Source organism: Rhamphochromis longiceps, linkage group LG17, assembly GCF_057381845.1.
Source record: "Rhamphochromis longiceps isolate RC_006_pf linkage group LG17, R_longiceps_female_GT1.1, whole genome shotgun sequence".
NCBI lineage: Eukaryota > Metazoa > Chordata > Actinopteri > Cichliformes > Cichlidae > Rhamphochromis > Rhamphochromis longiceps.
This window is the reverse complement of record NC_140573.1, coordinates 15,420,675-15,440,559: the sequence shown is the minus strand read 5'-3', so window position 1 is coordinate 15,440,559 and position 19,885 is coordinate 15,420,675. Positions and strand designations below refer to the sequence as shown.

General features: G+C 43.4%; 1 protein-coding gene across 2 annotated transcripts in view; it reads right to left on the bottom strand.

Moving 5' to 3' along the window:
- tut4 (terminal uridylyl transferase 4) overlaps positions 1–19,885 on the bottom strand; it is a 41,670-nt gene that overhangs the window by 2,671 nt on the left and 19,114 nt on the right. For both annotated transcript variants that reach the window (XM_085387879.1, XM_085387880.1), the window contains 17 exons: positions 16,970–17,158; positions 16,703–16,877; positions 16,092–16,624; positions 15,228–15,378; positions 13,711–13,797; positions 8,165–8,268; positions 8,006–8,063; positions 7,800–7,903; positions 7,599–7,688; positions 6,872–6,985; positions 6,669–6,746; positions 6,234–6,411; positions 6,098–6,145; positions 4,464–4,546; positions 4,240–4,355; positions 2,997–3,151; positions 186–283 (listed from right to left, as the gene is read on the bottom strand). In XM_085387879.1, coding sequence (XP_085244005.1) covers positions 186–283; positions 2,997–3,151; positions 4,240–4,355; positions 4,464–4,546; positions 6,098–6,145; positions 6,234–6,411; positions 6,669–6,746; positions 6,872–6,985; positions 7,599–7,688; positions 7,800–7,903; positions 8,006–8,063; positions 8,165–8,268; positions 13,711–13,797; positions 15,228–15,378; positions 16,092–16,624; positions 16,703–16,877; positions 16,970–17,158 — 2,361 coding nt within the window. The remainder of the gene's footprint in view (positions 1–185; positions 284–2,996; positions 3,152–4,239; positions 4,356–4,463; positions 4,547–6,097; positions 6,146–6,233; positions 6,412–6,668; positions 6,747–6,871; positions 6,986–7,598; positions 7,689–7,799; positions 7,904–8,005; positions 8,064–8,164; positions 8,269–13,710; positions 13,798–15,227; positions 15,379–16,091; positions 16,625–16,702; positions 16,878–16,969; positions 17,159–19,885) is intronic.

Genomic DNA, 19,885 nt, shown 5'->3' with positions numbered 1-19,885 from the left:
ATTTATAGTTCTCAGAACTGGAATTGGTACCAAAAAAAAAAAAAAAAAAGAAAAGAAAAGAAAAGAAAATCACATCTCAGTGTTGAATATGCATCACTTATGAACTTCTGTCATATCTGTGCTAGCCAGTGTCAGTGATTATTTTGAAAGCGTAGTGTGTGTGGAAGGTTAACTGTTGTACTTACACATTCTGAGGCCTGTCTGGTCCTTCCAGGACAGTCTGCAGCTGTCTGGGGAATAGGGATGGACTGAGAGCTCACTATAGTTCGCACCATGTGAGAAGCTGTAAAAGAATAAAAAGCCATATAAGCTATCTTTTGAGTTCCCACTGCAGAGAATATCTGATGTGTCCCACATCTGATAATTATAACTCAAAATCAATAATTGTTAGGGCATTTACATACATTGATATTTAAGATTTTAAAGAGACTCATAATAAGGTTGGGCGATATGTAAAAATCTCCCAACTGACAACTGCCACTCCAATAACAATGATATTCACGCAGATGACTTTTTGATGGGCAGAGCAATCACGCAAACACTGATTAGCACGTTTAGAAATTATACATTTTGTTTAGAGGGAATAATTTACCTTCTTTATATGTTTGTTTCAATATTACCGGTAACCCTTTAAGACCTACCATAGAACCAAGTCCGCCCGAGCTTATCGTTATATTTTTACATGCTGTAGTCCTATTTTGGGGAGTATTTCAAGTTGCTATACATCAATATAGAGCTGGGCGATATGAGATTTTTTCATATCACGATATGTTTTTTTCATTTCAGGCGATAACGATATATATCACGATATAAGCCAAATAACTATATTTGTAAGATTTAAATGTGCCGTTGCTCACAAGTAAAATGTGAAATAATCAGCAGCTTGTTTTTATTTAAATATTTATTTCCCATAATAAGTTCAACAGGGTAGATGTACTAAAGGAACATGAGACTTTTTCAGATAAATAAAGGCAAATATTACAAACTACACAAAAGGAAGCCGCTAAAGCGTTTAAGTTTCAAAACAGAACAAACAAAACAGACTAAATTGTCAATTCCACTTAGAAACAAAATATTAATTCTAAAAATAAATCTTAGTTTGTTTTACAGAAGAACAGACAAAACTGACTAACTTTTGTCAATATCAAATAAACTGAGAACTAAAAGGAAATTCTCAATCTCTCCTTGTTGTATAGCTTAGCTTTTCAAACAGTTTTAACAGTTACTTTAGTCTGACAAAAGCCGAATGACGAATTAGCGCTTCCAGTCAGAGACTGAGGCTACGTCCACACGTACACGGGTATTTTTGAAAACGGAGATTTTCCGTTTTCGTTTTAAAAAATAATCCCGTCCACACATAAAGGCAGAAATGAAGGAAAACGCTGCTATGAACATGCCAAAGCAGCAGGTGGCGCTAGATTCCTAACCGTGCAGAAATGTTGGCCAATCAGAAGTCTAGAAGCCTCGGTGGGAAAAAGTAAACAAAGCTGGGGCATAGAAGCAGAACCGAGTCGTATGTGTGGAGGGACAGTAACTGTGTGTATATGTAAGCATGTAAACACTGCAGAGTAGAATTAACAGTAACAGTATTGTAGAAATTCATTTCACCGAAACAATAACGCGGCGCAGGTGTGACGCATGCACCAGTTTATTGTATTTCCAGACTTGCTTTCGGCACAATTTACAGTGCACGCTACTCTGTTTTTTGTCAGACTTGAAATAGCCGAAATACCTTCACACTACGGAACTTCTATGGCTCTTCCGTTCGACAATCTCTCTGGCATTGGAACCATCATCTGTTTTCTCTTCGGTCACGCTCGGTTGATTTTTCTAGTCGGCACACTCATTTCCTCCATTAAGCGCTGGCTCCATTACCCGCTGGCTGCTTCCCAAACAAACACACGTGCGGCTTGGCACTTGTGCTGTACGTAACAAGTCACGCGACGTGACGCTGCGGCTGTAATTGGTTCGGCTCTGCGCTACTTAATTTGGATTGGCTGACCTTTTTTTTTTTTTTTTTTTTTTTTTTTTTTAAGAGGACAAGAGCGGCGAAGTCTATCGCGATAGTTTAATTTCTCTATCGAGTAAAAGTTATATCGCGATACATATCGTTATCGTTCTATCGCCCAGCTCTACATCAATAGAACTGTTATATCCCAAAATTTTATAAATGTATGCATTAAGTCCATAGTAACTGCATAAATTGCAAAACTGTGCAATAAACTACAAAAAAAAAATGGAAAATCGTTTTTTTTTTGTTTTTTTTTTTAACACATATTTCTAGTTACAGAAATTTCAGAGGTATATACCTCAAAACTGTAAATACAAAAAAGTTGCACAAAATAGTTTCCAACCAAAGAAAATTTACTTTGAGTGTCTTCATAGTGTTATTTTTGCCATACACCAATTTTTATATACAGCATGAAAAACGAAAATAAATATTATTATGTAAATTAAAAAAAAAAAAAAAACTAAACTTTTTCCAACAGTGCAATTTGAGTTCTAAGCATCTCAGAAACTATACAGAAAAGAATAAAGTCAAACATGACTTTTAAAAACACCATTATAGGCTTTTAAAGGCCCTGAAGGTAAAAACTATGTTTCCCACAAAATATGACATCACTTCCGATTTTGGCAGGCAATGGCAGACATGCAATAGTTCGCGCTGATGTCTTTTCCAACGTAGAAAGTGCTATAAACAGCTGATCGGCAAAGCATGTTTCTGGAATACTATGCTTTTGTTGCTGCAAGTGCTTTTTATGCTATTTTTGCAAAGCTATATGTGGAAGGAAACCGTGACTTAGGACAAGCTGAATGCGTAAGAAGTACGTACTCCTCCGGTTTCCTATGCAAAAAAAATTATTGCGCTAGCTTATGTGGTAGCAATTCTACCGGGACTTAAAAATAGTTATGCAAAACGGAAACACCATCCTGACAAATATTCATTTTCATACACAACTTCAAAGGGAAAAAAAGAAGCTTTTTTTTGTGCTGACCTGGTGCTCCGGCAGCTCTTTGTTTGAGGTGACGATATTCAGGGCAGTCTCGCCGTACATGCCCCATGTCCCCACACTGGAAGCAACGCCGATCCTTTGGCTCTCGTTCCTCCTCTTTGATGTCCTCATCTTTCTCATTTTCCTTCTTTTTTATTCTGACAAAAAAAATTTCAAAAAAAAAAAAAAAAAATCATGTCACCACAAGAAGGTATGGAAAACATGCCAGATTTAGTACAAGTCAAATAAAAACAACTTTGACTGAAAATATATATCTGAAGTTTGATAGTTGAAATTAATTTACGTCCAGTGCACTGACTTCGTACTTTAACATCCATGGCTGGTTGATTGAATAGAAAAATGTTAGGCCCCAAAGTTATGATATTATATTCTGTACTGTACAGTGCTGTGCAAAAGCCTTGAGCCACCGCTCTCTTCTTTACATTTTGTTGTCAGTGAGCCTGCCTTTCTTGTAAGGTATCCTGAACAATGGTCTCCACGCTTCCTGAAGGTCTTTCAAAGGTTTTAGGACAATGGCTGCTTTGAGACTCATCTTTGGTCTTGTCCTTGTACCTGACCATTTTCAGAGAAATGTTTTTTAGTATGTTAAGCCCCTTTCTCGGTCAACAGTTAAGAAGAAGCTTAAAGCAACGGATGAACCAGTGTGATGTCTACACATAACAGATGACAGACAAGAACCAATTTTAAATTGTACCTTTGGGTACTTTGGTAATACTGGCCTGTCCCAAAACACAGCATTAGTTCCCATTTGTTTACTTTAACCTACAAAAATATACCAAAGTTAACACAGTTTGACAACCACAAATACAATGTTTGCACCAACAAGGTGAATCCCAGCATGCTGTTAGCCAAAAACTTGGCATATGCTGGGGTGTGCAATGTACCCATTAGAAAAAACCTGAGGAAACTGGACAAGTAGAGAACAAAAGAAGTTGCTTACCAAAAAAAACAAAAAAAAAAAAACTGGAATTTTCCTGAGAGATACAACTGGCCATTCTCTTGATTATTCTATTGTTCATGGAACTCTCATGAGAAATGGTCTCAGTGGATGGGTGGCTGTCAAGATCACATTCTTTTGGACAGTTCCCTCCACAGCTTTAGTTGTATTTTTTAAGATGTGAGATAAAACAACTGAGAGAAGTTCTTCGTATTTGAGCATATTGATTTTTTTCTCGGAAATCTAGCCAACTGAGAGATAAATCTCTGTGACTTAAGAGGGGACCACCTGCGTCTCTTTGGACAGTCCTTCATGTAGTGTCCAATCTTTCCGCAGATCCTGCAGCACCGGTCATTAGGAGCCAATTCACCATCTGTCAGCACCTTAGAGTCAAAAAAGTATTCCTGCAACAGAACAGAAGACATTCAAAACACAAAACACCATTAGGCTGGGATACACAGCACACAGCAGTCAAAGTCTGAACATTCAACTGTGTTACATGAATGACCTACCACTTCAGTGCCCGGGACGGGATAAAAGGGAGTTCCAAACAGCTTTCTCCCATTTATAAATGCCTTCATGATGAAGTTTGTCACTGGTGGAGGAATGAGAGGCAGCATAAGTAACAGGGCATTTTCACAGTTTCAAAGCAAGCTTCTGCAGACGTACCCAGGCCCAGAGCAGTTCTGAATCGATTTACATAGAATCCTGACATTTGTCTACATATTTCCCCTTCATAACAACTGTACGGTGGGTTATTTGTTTATTTTTAATATTCGTTTGGATGGAGTGTGGCCACTTTGACAAGTGTCCTGACACTGTAGGTGGCACTATTTGCTACGGCTCATTTTCACTAAACGCACAGTGGATTCACAAGTAACAACTTTATATAAGCACTAATGTTGAGACTTCAGGACTGGAAAGCAATGGCTGACATCACAATGACAAAACTTATGTTTCACATATAGTCTATGGTTTTGGTGCCCATTAAATTTGTTTTCAACAATGGACGGGAATCAGAATAGCATTCTGCCTGATCTGCTGATGTGCAACCACGGATGATCTGATATCCACGTGTCGGTGTTGTTCCCACATCATCATAATAAATGTTGTTCCAGGTTCAACATTGCAAGTGACCAATCACATTGTTGTGACATCCCCCTTTTGTGCCTTTGAAAAATGCCGCCTTAAAAAAAATCTATTTCACTTGCGAGAAGAGAAACCGCTTCGGTCCGCCGATCCAGGAACTTGAATTCTTTGAATTTCCGGATACTTTTGTTTAATAAACAGTAAGCATTATACATATTGTCCTTACAGAGGCGGTTTCTCTTCTCGCAAGTGAAGTAGATTTTTTTGAAGGCGTTTGTTTTTTTCGAGGTGGCGGATGACGTCACGAGAAGGTGATTGGTCACTTGCAATGTTGAACCTGGAACAACATTATTTATGATGATGAGGGAAAAACACCAACACGAGGATATCAGATCGTCCTGCAACCACACATGCTGCTACACTGTGATTTTGTGTGTATTTACATTACTATCATAACCTGACAGGACCTGCTGTTTTGATCTAGTCTCTAAACCATCACAATTTGTCCTTCTTCTGTTCATTTTCAAGCATCAAAGTACAATGACTTCAACAGGTGAACAACTGTAAGTGTGGGTGCAGGTGTACAAATATTCAACCAGCCTCATCCTCTGGGCTAATCTACAATGGAAATGAAAAGCTGCAAGCAATGTGTGCACGGTGTACATATTAGAGCATTGGTGTCCAAAGACTGTTGCTGACTGTTGCCTGCTTTTACAGGCAACAACTGCAGAAGGGGAGACTAAATGAAAAAAAATGCTGCTAAGATCCACATAAAAGATAATAAGAGGATGAGAATGATGTAGAGGGTGAGCCTTTATAGCACAAGGTAAGACTGGCTACTCAATTTTTTCAGAGTTGTTTGAACCCAGTAGGAGGCTAAACTGACATGAAAAAAGGAAATAAAACCCAAGAATTGTCTAAGATTGTTCAACCACCAAAATTACACCATAACTTGACAGAGGTTTTAGGAAACTTTATCATAACCAAAGACAAGTTTTCAAAGTCTACAGAATGCATCAATAAGATATTTTTTGTATCAGGTATGGCAGGCACTTACTTTTACGAGAAACTCCAGCACCGAGGTTATGATTCAAATCAAAGGGATCTAAGAAGAAGAGCATATCAGTGGGATGAAAACAACTGTGAATCTGGAAGCAAATCAAGTTTACAGAGATGCAGAGCCATGTTAGCACCTTCAATAGCGATGCATTTGCTGGTCCACTGTTTTTCAAACGTGGTGAGGCGTTTCCTTTGGCGAATGCTGATCACGTGCTCTTTGAAGTCAAACTCTTCAGTGTAAAAGCGTAGAAGTCCCAGCCACAGCTCTCCCACAGACTCTGTGTTCTGCTGATTCTCTAAGTGATGACGACGCTGTGAGAACAGAGGAAACTAATTCCAGAGTCATTACAAGACAAACTGTACTTGCTGCTTTTTTGTGTGTGTGTGTGTGTGTGTTGTTTAATTAGATTTGACTGATTATTCGAGATACGTGGTTTTTTTACACCCCAGGGAACGCTGAGACTAAAGTTAACTTAGGTAATGCTTTTAAATAATTTTCCTACATAATTGCCATAAGACATTTTAACGTGGTTGCTAAGCTGCAAAACTCTTTTGTTTTTCCAACTCACCAGATCCTCAAGGTCATCAAAAAAGAAAGCGTTCCAGCCATCTACCAACCGCTGAGGAACAGTATTCCCATCAAAGATCTAAAAAGACATCACGTATCATTTAGAGCTATTTACTTCATGAAATTCAATGCAAAAATAATTTTTAAAAAAGCCTCTTCAAGTTTCAGGCACAGCACTTGACTGAGTTAATCAGTGGTAAATACCTCCTGCAGGACAGGAATGACAGGTGGCTGCCTCTGCTGCAGAAAGTAAAGCACCATCAGGATGTAAGCATAAGAAGAGAGGCTCCCTCTGGAAGCGTCACCGATGTCACAGCGCTGTGAGGACAAAAAGTGGGTTAGTTACAGGAAGAGACGACACTCGTGGTGAAGGCTTTTTGTAAGAGGGCACACTAAATCATGTTATAGATCTTGTATTTTCTGTTGCATTTTCTTCCTTGTAAAAGAGATTTGATTTCAACGTTAAATAAAGGTAAATAAAAACACACTAACATACATGTGTTATGCTTGCAGTGAGATTTCCAATTTTTTTTGGGAAGAAAACCCTGCTAACATTTGTTGTAAAACCCGTTCCCAAATTCAAGTGCAGACATCAGAAGAATAAGCTCATGTATGTTTGAAAACATGCAGGTGGATATACGTTTATTTGTATACTGAGCATCATTGTATACATACCATCTTTTATATAACTGCACTTTAATCTTCCTTATTTTTGGTTTTGTTTATGCACTGGCCTCAATGCTGTTGAGTCTTTATACAGCTTTCATTTACTTGCTGTGTTGGTTCTGTTACTCCCACTGGTATGGGGTGGGAGATCACTTGCAAATACTGAATTTGTGCTTCTTTGAAAACACCCAAGAAGGATCGTAGATTACTGAATACTCAGCCTGAGTACTCTGGTTACAAACCCAGATTGTCAATTTTCACATACCTTTGCAAAGACCTTCATTGTGTATCCCAGAAACTGCACACGTGGATCCAGAGCCGCATATGTAGCTAGCATCCTGGTGTTGTGTTGAGCCTAGAAAGAAGAATCCTCCAAATTCATTTATAATGCAACATATTTGACAATATAAAACATCTCTTATAACATTACATGACAACAGTCATAATGAGGGCATCTTCCACTCACCAGTGTGTTATAAAGGCTGATATCCCCCTCCAAACCACTCTGTTTGTGTTCAAACTTCACTATAGGCACTTTAGCTGTGGTGATAGGTAAGATGTTCCTCAAACCTGAGATGATGGAAATTATGAGATTAAAGTCAGTTTTTCCACACAGACAGGAGTCTCCTACCAAATTATTCAGGGGGAAATAATAGGAACACTTTAACTGACCTGTATGCTTCTTGAGCACTTTTGCAAGGCCTTCAATGATTTCTTTGCAGTTCAGCTTCTGTTCAGACAGATCCAAAAAAATAAATTAAACACTGATCATATGAAATAATGATCATGTGTTTATTCAAGTGAGTGCATCTGGATGTTTTGTCTGCTAACCTCTGCAGTTTCGTGGCCCTCCAGAGTCATGCAGATGTCAAGGTCACTGTCACGGAATCCAAAGCCATTTTTGGAAGATCCAAACAAGCAAAGCTGGGCTTTTTCTGTGGAAACATGGACGTTTTAAAAAGAAAACCAAAACAAGGCACACCAGTCTTTTAAAGTGTTCTCACAGTGATGTTGTACTCTCTAAACTCCATCCATCCATCCATCCATCTTCATCCGCTTTATCCGGGGCCGGGTCGCGGGGGCAGCAGCCTAAGCAAAGAGGCCCAGACCTCCCTCTCCCCAGCCACCTCCTCCAGCTTATCCGGGGGAATACCAAGGCGTTCCCAGGCCAGCCGAGAGATATAATCTCTCCAGCGTGTCCTGGGTCTGCCCCGGGGCCTCCTCCCGGTGGGACATGCCTGGAACACCTCACCCAGGAGGCGCCCAGGGGGCATCCTTGTCAGATGCCCGAACCACCTCAGCTGGCTCCTTTCGATGTGGAGCAGCAGCGGCTCTACTCTGAGCCCCTCCCGGATGGCCGAACTTCTCACCCTATCTCTAAGGGAGAGGCCAGCCACCCTTCGGAGGAAGCTCATTTCTACCGCTTGTATCCGCGATCTCGTTCTTTCGGTCACTACCCACAGCTCGTGGCCATAGGTGAGGGTAGGGACGTAGATCGACCGGTAAATTGAGAGCTTCGCTTTTACACTCAGCTCCCTCTTCACCACGACGGACCGGTGCAGCGCCTGCATTACTGCAGCTGCAGCCCCAATCAGTCTGTCGATCTCCGGCTCCCTTCTCCCATCACTCGCGAACAAGACCCCGAGATACTTGAACTCCTCCACTTGGGGCAGGAACTCATCCCCGACCCGGAGTGGGCACTCCACCCTTTTCCGGCTGAGAACCATGGCCTCAGATTTGGAGGTGCTGATCCTCATTCCCGCTGCTTCACACTTGGCTGCGAACCGTTTCAGTGCGAGCTGGAGGCCCTCACCCGATGAAGCCAACAGAACCACATCATCCGCAAAAATCAGAGATGAGATTCTGAGGCCACCAAAGCGAAACCCCTCTGCCACTTGGCTGCGCCTAGAAATCCTGTCCATAAAAATTATGAACAGAACCGGAGACAAAGGGCAGCCCTGGCGGAGCCCATCACCCACCGGGAACGAGTCCGACTTATTGCCGGCAATGCGAACCAAGCTCTTGCAACGGTTGTATAGGGATCGAATGGCCCGTAGCAATGGGCCAGACACCCCATACTCCCGCAACACCTCCCACAGGACACCCCGAGGGACACGGTCGAATGCCTTCTCCAAGTCCACAAAACACATGTAGACTGGTTGGGCAAACTCCCATGCACCCTCAAGTATCCTTGAGAGGATAAAGAGCTGGTCCAGTGTTCTGCGACCAGGACGAAAACCGCATTGTTCCTCCTGTATCCGAGGTTCAACTAGCGGACGAACTCTCCTTTCCAGCACCCTGGCATAGACTTTCCCAGGGAGGCTGAGGAGTGTGATCCCCCTGTAGTTGGAACACACCCTCCGGTCCCCCTTCTTAAAGATGGGGACCACCACCCCGGTCTGCCAGTCCACAGGTACTGCCCCTGATCTCCACGCAACATTGCAGAGGCGTGTCAACCAGGACAGCCCTACAACGTCCAGAGCCTTCAGGAACCCGGGGCGGACCTCATCAACACCAGGGGCTCTGCCACCAAGGAGTTGTTTAACTGCCTCAGTGACCTCGCCCCCGGAAATTGGCGGGTCATTCCCCTCAACCCCAGACTCTGCTTCCTCCTCGGAAGACGTGTCAGTGGGATTAAGGAGGTCCTCGAAGTATTCCTTCCACCACCTGACAATTTTCTCAGTCGACGTCAGCAGTGCTCCACCAGCACTATACACAGTGCAGGTAGAGCACCGCTTTCCCCTCCTGAGACGCCTGACAATTTGCCAGAATCTCTTCGAGGCAGTCCAAAAGTCTTTTTCCATGGCCTCTCCGAACTCCTCCCACACCTGAGTTTTTGCTTCAGCCACTGCCCGAGCCGCATTCCGCTTGGCCTGTCGATACCTGTCGGCTGCCTCCGGAGTCCCACAGGCTAACCAAGCCCCATAGGACTCCTTCTTCAGCCTGGTGGCTCCCTTCACCTCTGGTGTCCACCATTTGGTTCGGGGATTACCACCACGGCAGGCACCAACCACCTTGCGGCCGCAGCTCAATGCAACAGCTTTGGCAATGGAGACGCTGAACATGGTCCATTCGGACTCAATGTCCCCCAGTCTCCCTCGGAATGCTGTTGAAGCTCTGCCGGAGGTGTGCGTTGAAGATCTCGCGGACTGGGGCCTCTGCTAGACGTTCCCAGCACACCCTCACTACGCGTTTAGGTGCACCAGGTCTGTCCAGCGTCCTCCCCCGCCACCTGATCCAACTCACCACCAGGTGGTGATCAGTTGACAGCTCAGCCCCTCTCTTTACCAGAGTGTCCAGAACATATGGTCGCAGGTCTGGTGATAAGATTACAGAATCGATCATCGACCTACGGCCTAGAGCGTCCTGGTGCCACGTGCACTTATGGACACTCTTATGTTCGAACAGGGTGTTCGTTATGGTCAAACTGTGATTAGCACAGAAGTCCAATAACAAAGCTCCTGTGTTCACTGAGATATTCAACATCTCTTTATCTCAGTCGGTGATCCCCACATGCTTCAAAGAGTCCATCATTGTTCCTGTCCCGAAGAAACCCCACCCTGCTTCTCTCAATGACTATCGCCCTGTAGCCCTCACCTCAGTAGTGATGAAGTGCTTTGAACGCCTGGTCAGAGACTTCATCATTTCTTCACTACCAGACACGATGGACCCACTACAGTTCGCTTACCGTCCAAATCGTTCCACAGACGATGCCATCTCTCATCTCCTCCACACATCACTCACTCACTTGGACACTAGAAGGGGGAATTATGTTAAAATGCTCTTCATAGACTACAGCTCTGCATTTAACACCATAATTCCCTCCACACTCACCACCAAGCTGGAGCATCTGGGACTCAGCTCATCTATGTGTCAGTGGATCTCCAACTTCCTAACTGGCAGACCACAGGCAGTAAGGATGGGCGGACATGTCTCAGCCTCCACCACTCTCAGCACTGGAGCCCCCCAGGGGTGTGTTCTGAGCCCCTGCTGTACTCTTTGTACACATATGACTGTGTGGCCACTACCAGCTCCACCACCATCATCAAGTTTGCTGACGACACCGTCGTGGTGGGCCTGATCTCTGATAACAACGAGACGGCCTACCTGAAGGAGATTAGGAATCTGGAGAACTGGTGCCAGAGGAACAACCTCCTTCTAAACGTCAGTAAGACAAAGGAGCTGATAGTGGACTTCAGCACTAAGCAGGAGAGGAACTACCAGACCCCCGTCATCAACGAGTGCCCAGTGGAGAGAGTGGACAGCTTCAAATACCTCGGAGTTCACATCACGCAGGACCTGTCATGGTCCTGTCACATCAACACCGTGGTGAAAAAGGCCCGACAGCGTCTCTACCACCTCAGACGCTTGAGAGACTTCCAACTGCCCCCCAAGGTGCTCAGGAACTTTTACTCGTGCACCATAGAGAGCATCCTGGCGGGAACCATCTTAACCTGGTTCGGGAACAGCACCATGCAGGACAGACGAGCTCTACAGAGGGTTGTGCGGTCAGCTGAGCGCACCATCCGCTCCGAGCTCCCTGACCTGCACTCAATCTACAGCAGGCAGTGCTGGACCAAGGCCAGGAAGATGGTGAAGGACCTCAGCCATCCCAACAACAGACTGTTCTCTCTGTTGAGGTCAGGAAAGCGATTCCGCTCCCTGAAGACCAACACAGAGAGACTGAGGAGGAGCTTCTTCCCGCAGGCGATACGGTCTCTCAATCACACCACCACACAGTACTGACCCACACATATGGTTCTTACACACACACTGGACTTTCTGGACTTTGTTTTTGCACAACACTGGTCACTATATTCTTCATTTCCAGTTAATACTTGTACAGCTGCTGTTATTGTGTATATATTTATTTATATTTAGATTTCTTCATACATTCTTATATAGTTCTATATTGTGTATTTTGTTGTACAGTTATTTTATTTTCAACTTTAATTTATATATTTTATCTTATTCTCCCAGTTAAATTTACCCTTCATTCTAATTTGTGTTGTACAGTTATTTCATTTTTAACCTTAATTTATATTTTATTCCTTCCTAGTTAAATTTACCCTTTTTAATTTTTCATATTTATTTCCTATCTTATTCATAGCCTTTTCCTTTTTTGTTTTCTTTAGGTCACGAGCAGTTGTCCAAGCATTTCACTACATATCGTACTGTGTATGACTGTGTACGTGACAAATAAAATTTGAATTTGAATTTGAACAAAGCACCGCTCGGGTTCAGATCAGGGAGGCCGTTCCTCCCAATCACGCCCCTCCAGGTCTCGCTGTCATTACCCACGTGAGTATTGAAGTCTCCCAGCAGGATAACAGAGTCTCCAGGTGGAGCACCCCCCAGGGACTCTAAGAAGGCTGGGTACTCCGAACTGCCACTCGGCGCATAAGCGCAGATGACAGTCAGGACCCGTTCCCCGACCCTAAGGCGCAGGGAACAAACCCTCTCGTCCACCGGGAAAAACCCCAACGTACCCGCAGCAAGCCGAGGAGATATTAGAATACCCACCCCAGCCCGCCGCCTCTCACCAGGGGCAACTCCAGACTGAGACAGAGTCCAGCCCCTCTCCAGGAGACTGGTTCCAGAGCCCAAGCCATGCGTAGAGGTGAGCCCGACTATATCTAGCCGGTACCTCTCAACCTCACGCACTAACTCAGGCTCCTTCCCCACCAGAGAGGTGACATTCCATGTCCCTATTGCCAGTCTTGGCAGCCGGGGGTCAGTCCGCCAGGGCCTCCGCTCCTGGCCGCCACCCGGCACACAATGCACCCGACCCCTATGGCGCCTCCTGCGGGTGGTGGGCCTGCGGGAGGATGGGCCCATGCCTCCTCTTCGGACTGTGCCCGGCCGGGCCCCATGGACTAAGGCCCGGCCACCAGACGCTCGCCCTCGGGCACCCTCCCTGGGCCTGGCTCCAGGGCGGGGCCCCGGTAATCCTATCCCGGGCAGGATAAACTGTTCCCTCGATGTTCTCTTCTGAATCGCTCTTTGTCTGGTCCCTCACCCAGGACCAATTTGCCATGGGAGACCCTACCAGGGGGCAAAAGCCCCCAGACAACATAGCCCCTGGGATCCCTGGGACACACAAACCCATCCACCACAATAAGGTAGCGATTCAAGGAGGAGCTCTCTAAACTCATTTCTATCAATTCTACAAAATCTGCTAATACTCATTAAGTTCATGGAACTCAACAGTCGCTTCACATTGAATGTATTCCTCAGTATATTGTGTCTTGTCAACTGCTCGACAGCTTTTAACTTAAATTGTGCAAAACACACAGTAACACTACACAGCAAAGTTACCAAGGAAATGGAGAGAAATGTTTGAGACTTTTGTTTGCAGTAGATTGTTTCAGGCTCACCATTGTATTCCTTCCTTATAAACCTCTCCAGGCTAGCAAGGATCTGCTCCCTCCTCTGCTGTTCAGCATGTGTAGGTGACAATTCATCTACCACAGCAGATGACACACACACACACACACACACACACACACACACACACACACAAAGAAAGAAACAACGATGCCTTAATTATTGAAGTTTTTTCTTTTTTAACAACTGCTGAAATACTGGTTTCAGACTGCACAATATGAGAATTATCTGCTTTTGATGCCATTTGTTTTCTCGTGTATTAAAGGAATTTTTGATATGTTTCCTCAAGCTTTGTAGAGTCTTTACATTTTGATCAAATATAATCATAAGGTATTTGCCAGCTGCCCACCATATGCTGAAGAGAAGATGGGTTTTTATTTTACCGTATTTTCACAACCATAAGGCGCACTTAAAAGTCTTAGATTTTCTTCAAAAAGTACGGCGCGCCCTATAGCGCAGTGCGCCCTGTGTGTTGTAAGGAGGACGTAGTAGAGAACACCATGAGAACGCTAAAGGGTGAAGTGTGGGCGTTGATCGTATATACCGGACAATCGCACATACCTGTATAAAAGGACAGGTATGTGCATTATGTGGAACATCGTTGTTTTAACAACCCTGAAAATGGCAAAGAGACACGCTTATGAAGCACAGTTTAAACTGAAGGTCATCAGCTATGCGGAGGAACATGGAAATCGAGCAGCCGCGAGAGAATTTAAGATTAACGAATCGATGGTTCGCAAATGGAGGAAGGCAGAAAACAAGCTCCGGCAGGTCAAGAAAACGCAGCTGAGTTTCCGCGGACATAAGGCGAGGTGGCCCGAGTTGGAGGAAAGACTCGAGCGGTGGATCATCGAGCAAAGAACGAGTGGGAGAAGCGTTTCGACGGTCACCATTCGGCTAAAAGCAGTTTCACTAGCTGAAGAGATGAACATTGAACATTTCCAAGGAGGTCCGTCTTGGTGCTTTCGTTTTATGAAACGGTGCCATTTTTCCATCCGGACCAGGACTACGGTAGCGCAGAAACTTCCAGCGGATTATAAGGAAAAGTGAGTACCAAACTTTGTTTTGCTCCTGCTTTATTTTTAAATACGCACACTTGTATGCTTGTGTGTTGTTGATGATGACGATTACTGGTAATAAAAATGTGAGTACCAAACTCAGTTTTGCTCCTGCTTTATTTTTAAATATGCACACTTGGATGCTTGTGTGTTGTTGATGATGACGATTACCGGTAATAGAAATGTGAGTAAGGTACCGAACTCAGGTTTGCTCCCGCTTTATTTTTAAATACGCATACGGTACTTGTATGCGCCCTATAATCCAGTGCGCCTTATGTGTGTGTTAAATACAGTAATGGCACACATAACTGAGACTGCGCCTTTTAGTACAGTGCGTCTTATGGTCGTGAAAATACGGTACTCAAAGATAATGGCTATACAAGCAAAATGATTCCTTGCAGGAAAATGCTAAAGTGAAACAAGTTAGAAGTGCAATGTTCGCTACATACAGTAACATAGTTTGCAGAGGCCATCGAGGATCTCTCTGAAGCGGTCATTCATAGGGGGCAGAGGCTTCAGCTCGATTTTCTTAAAGTCTTCAGGGCACTCGTCCTTCAGGTGACCATCTCGTTTGCAAATGCTGCATACGACAGTTGGAGGCTGGAACAGGAAAATTAACGATGTCCAGGAACAGCTTTAATGTTATGTAAGAGTTCCGAATGTCACATATTGCAAAGCTTGAAAATATTTCCTTATGTTTGCTTTAATGTGTCTAAATACTGAAGCAAGTCATATTGTCGCAATCTTAAAAATACTTGAAACTGCCAGTGCTACCCCTCAGCCTCTAAGTAGACACACCTACGTTATCAACTTCAAAATCCTACATTGCCTTGTTCTCAAGTTATTACATTCACATGATTTTCAAATAAATAAACCAATTTAAAACTACTGACCCACCAACTCATCCATCCACCGATCCATTCATTCACTTTCTTATCCTATTCTGAAGCTTTCCCAGCTGTCAAAGGGAAAGAGGTGGGGACAAGTCTACCACAAGGCTAACACTGAGACAGACAACCGCTCACACTCTCATTCACAATCACTAATTAACTTAGCATGCATGTGTTTGAGGAAGCCGGAGTAAGTGGAAAATAACCCACAAAGCTACAGGGAGAACACGCAAACCACACAGTTATGTAGCATGAGCATCTAAGATGATGCTTCTTCTATACTACAGCAACAAGTTTAATGGATCTCTATTATAAACAGGTCAGAAGCCTTATCTCAAACTACATTACATACAAAATGTTGTGCCTTGCTAAGGCATTTACAAATATTTATCCAATGGATGGATGACATTAATTACTATTTACCTTTCCACAAGTGAAAATCATCTTGTCAAACACATAGTGCAGATCATCTGGTGCAACAGGCCCGTCATCCTCTGAAACTCCGTTATCCTCCTCTTCCTCTTCTTCTTCCCTGTCACTGTCCAGCAGGCCATTGGGGGAGGAGGAAAGTGTGTTTCCCTCACTGAGAAGCATGTCCATGAGGCGGGTGTCTAAAGTGCTCTCATTTCTTTCTTTGGATGGATCTGAACCATCTTCATCATCACTGTCAGGCTCTTCGTCCTCCTTTGATCCCTGGTGCCCTCTTTGAACACTCTGGCTTTTTTCTGCTTTGATGTTATTCTCATCCTTGTTTGTAGATGAAGGCTCTTTCTTCCCAGCTTCTTCCAATTTTACACCCTGTGCCCTTGCTTTCTTCTTTGTTTGGTGTCCTCCGGTGCCCTTTTTCTGAGGGCAAGCAAAGTACTTGTAAGCTGTTCTGAAACGCTCTTGGATGTACTCAAAGACCATCTGGCTGTTCAAGCTTCGAGCAACGTTCCTCTTCAAGGCAAACGGATCTAGGAATATAAGAATGAATGAATTTCTCCATTTCTCTATGCTTGGAAAGTGAGTTTTGCAATAGAACTATCTCTTACCTTCGATAGCAAGCCTGCGACGAGGCCAGTTCTTCACTTCCCTAGAGAGGAGGTCCTTTAAGCGGATGCTGATGATATATTCTTCAAGTGCAAATTCCAGTGTGTAGAAACGTAAAAGCTCCAACCATAACTGGCCCAGCGCAACATCTTTACCCACGTTGAAGGTTAGGCGGATCTTTAGGTGAAAGCAGCTATGGTTAGTGCAAAGCCCAGGGGCAAAAGCGAGAGTATCAACACTGTCACTGAGTTAGGTAAAACAAATCTTACCAAACCCTCTGAGTTAGGGGCATCATTGCGGTGTTGAGGTTTGGCTCTGCCTTCTCCCCTGGCCTCGTTTCTGTTCTCTCCCCGTCCTTCGGTAGAGGTCGGAGGTCTATGCTCCCACTGGACATACATGTCCATTGTAATTCCAGTCAAATGATATTCATCCACATGTTTGACATCAAAGCCTTCAATCTGCAGGAGAAAAGCAAAGCCAAACATAACAGAGAGTAGAAGCAAAGTAAAACAGTTAGCAAAGAGATCACTAGCTTGTTTTTAATAGCCATTTTAGCCTGTAGAATCTGATATCACAGCTATATTTTTACTAATATTTACTACTGTCGTACTTTTGATACATCGCAAAGAAGGTCAAAAGGCAGAAGCCTGACTGAAAATCAGTGGTCTTATGGAGTGATGAATCTGATTTTTAAATTTGTGATTCAAATCATTGTCAACACGGGAGTGTCTACAGTAAAACACAGCGGAGGCCCCGTCATGATTTGTGGCTGCATTCCAGCTAGTGGTGTTTGAATTTTGTCAAAACTAATGGAATTATGAACACTAAAAATACTGTCAGATTTCAGTACCATCTGGAAGAGTTTGGCAACAATTTCATTTTCAGCATGATAATGACACAAAAAACCAATGCAGTCAATTCATACAGATAGAAAAACACATAATGGAACACTGCCAGTCATGGAATGTCCCCACAGAGCCAGATCCCAACATTATTGAGGTGCTGTGGGATCATAACAGGTAGCAAAACAAAGCAAGCTTCTCTTAGAATGTTTTCACACCGGTTTGGTCAGTTTAAGGCTACATCCACACTAGCCCAGATAGATTTGAAAACGGCGTTTTCGCCTGAAAACGCTTCGCGTCCACACTAGCGTTTTCCATCGTTTTCACAGAGTTGTGCGTCCACATTGAAACGGCCCAAAACGCTTATATTCCAATAATGCGCATGCGCCAAAGCAAGTGAGAATTAAAGAATTTGAAGAAAAGCTATCTGGAGCATGTACAAGCTGATATTAATCATTTTTAGGACTGTCAAAATTGAGAGCAATGAAAACAACTGCTGTATAATGCCCTCCGCTATCTTTGTTTAATTGGTCACATGACTGCATCACATGACTAAAATGTGTCATCGTTTTAGAAAGTCTGCGTTTTCGAGTCTCCACACTGCGGCGGGACAGCTCCGTTTTGAAATGTATGTGTTTTCGAGAGCGTTTTCAAAACGCTGCGTTTTTCCTTGAGGAAAACGCCGTCTCAGTGTGGACAGGAGGCCAAACGAAAACGCATTAGTGTGGACGTAGCCTAAATCAAACCCTGTTCATTTTCCCCTTGGTGTGGTGTATTTGTTTAGGTGTAAACACAGTAATCACACTTGGGTGTCGACCAAAGCAACCGCACAGAGACACTTTGGAGGGGGTGATCTCACTACAGTTCCAAATGAACTTGAGTGGTTTGTTTGTGGCGTGAAAGTGACCCCAGCCCGAGCTAAGAAAGTGTCCTGTAGCAAAATATGCTGTTTATTCTCAATGTGGGAAAATGCTCTGCACTATAAATTAGAGATGGACCGATCCGATATTACGTATCGGTCCGATACGGACCTAAATTACTGGATCGGATATCGGAGAAAAATAAAAAATGTAATCCGATCCATTAAATATCACGAAAGCACCTCACAAAACTTGCAACACGCCGTAACTCACCTCAGAACGTTAGCACGTCGGAGCAGTATGCATCACGTTAGCACGTCGGAGCAGTATGCATCACGTGATAGAGCGGCTGTGGCATGCAGGACCTGTCGGTGGTCTGGATAGCATTTGGAGCTTCGCTAGCAACCCGGCATTTCATCTCCGACAAAGTTATCCCGAGAGAAGTAAAGCAAGTGTGTAAGTCCATCTCTGAATGTTTGTAAAGCATTCCTGCGTTAAGCTTAACAAGTGATATATGGAGCGACTGCCTCTTCTTGCTGCTACTTCAATCATGAAACTGCTTAATGATCAGCTGATCGGCTTTTCTGTAGCGAGTCCATGTCTCTAGTTTGCTTTTGGCCCACTTTGCACCAGAAAGAGGAAACCAGCGGCTGAACAACAGCAGCACGTTTAAGCTTGATCAGCTGTTGTTAGAATTTATTTAATATTACTTTCTACTCGAGGATCTTTTTCTAGTAGCTGACGCTGGTAACTGTGCAGGGGCGGATCTAGCAAAGTTTAGCCAGGGGGGCCGATAGGGCATTAACAGGGAAAAGGGGGCACAAAGACATACTTTTCTTTCTTATTCTCATTTGTCTCATTCTCAAATGTCTAGCTTTTAATAAATAATTATCTGACACCCAAAGTTTTAATTTGATGCAAAATGAGTAGAAGTCCATTACTGTATATAGTAACTATTAAGTCTAATATATATATATATATATATATATATATATATATATATATATATATATATATATATATATATATATATATATATATATATATATATATATATATATATATATATACACATATACACACATACACATATACACACACATATACACACACATATACACACACACACACACATATATATATATTAGGGGTGCAACGATATTCGTATCGAAATTGAACCGTTCGATACAGTGCTTTCGGTTCGGTACGCATATGTATCGAACAATATATATTTTTTAATTTATTTTATCAACTTTTCTTTTGACGATGCTGTCTGTGTTGAGCGCTCAGTGAATCTGCGTTCGACTACTCCGCCTAGGCTGCACTGTCGAGCACAGATCCACTGAGCTCCAACCACATGCATTCAATCAAGCTAGCGAGACAGAAGCTAAGCTCATTGCAACATGGCAACTGCCTCAGTGCCTCCTGAAGTCGAACCTCCTCCACAGTCATTGAAATCTGGCGTTTGGAACTTTTTTGGCTT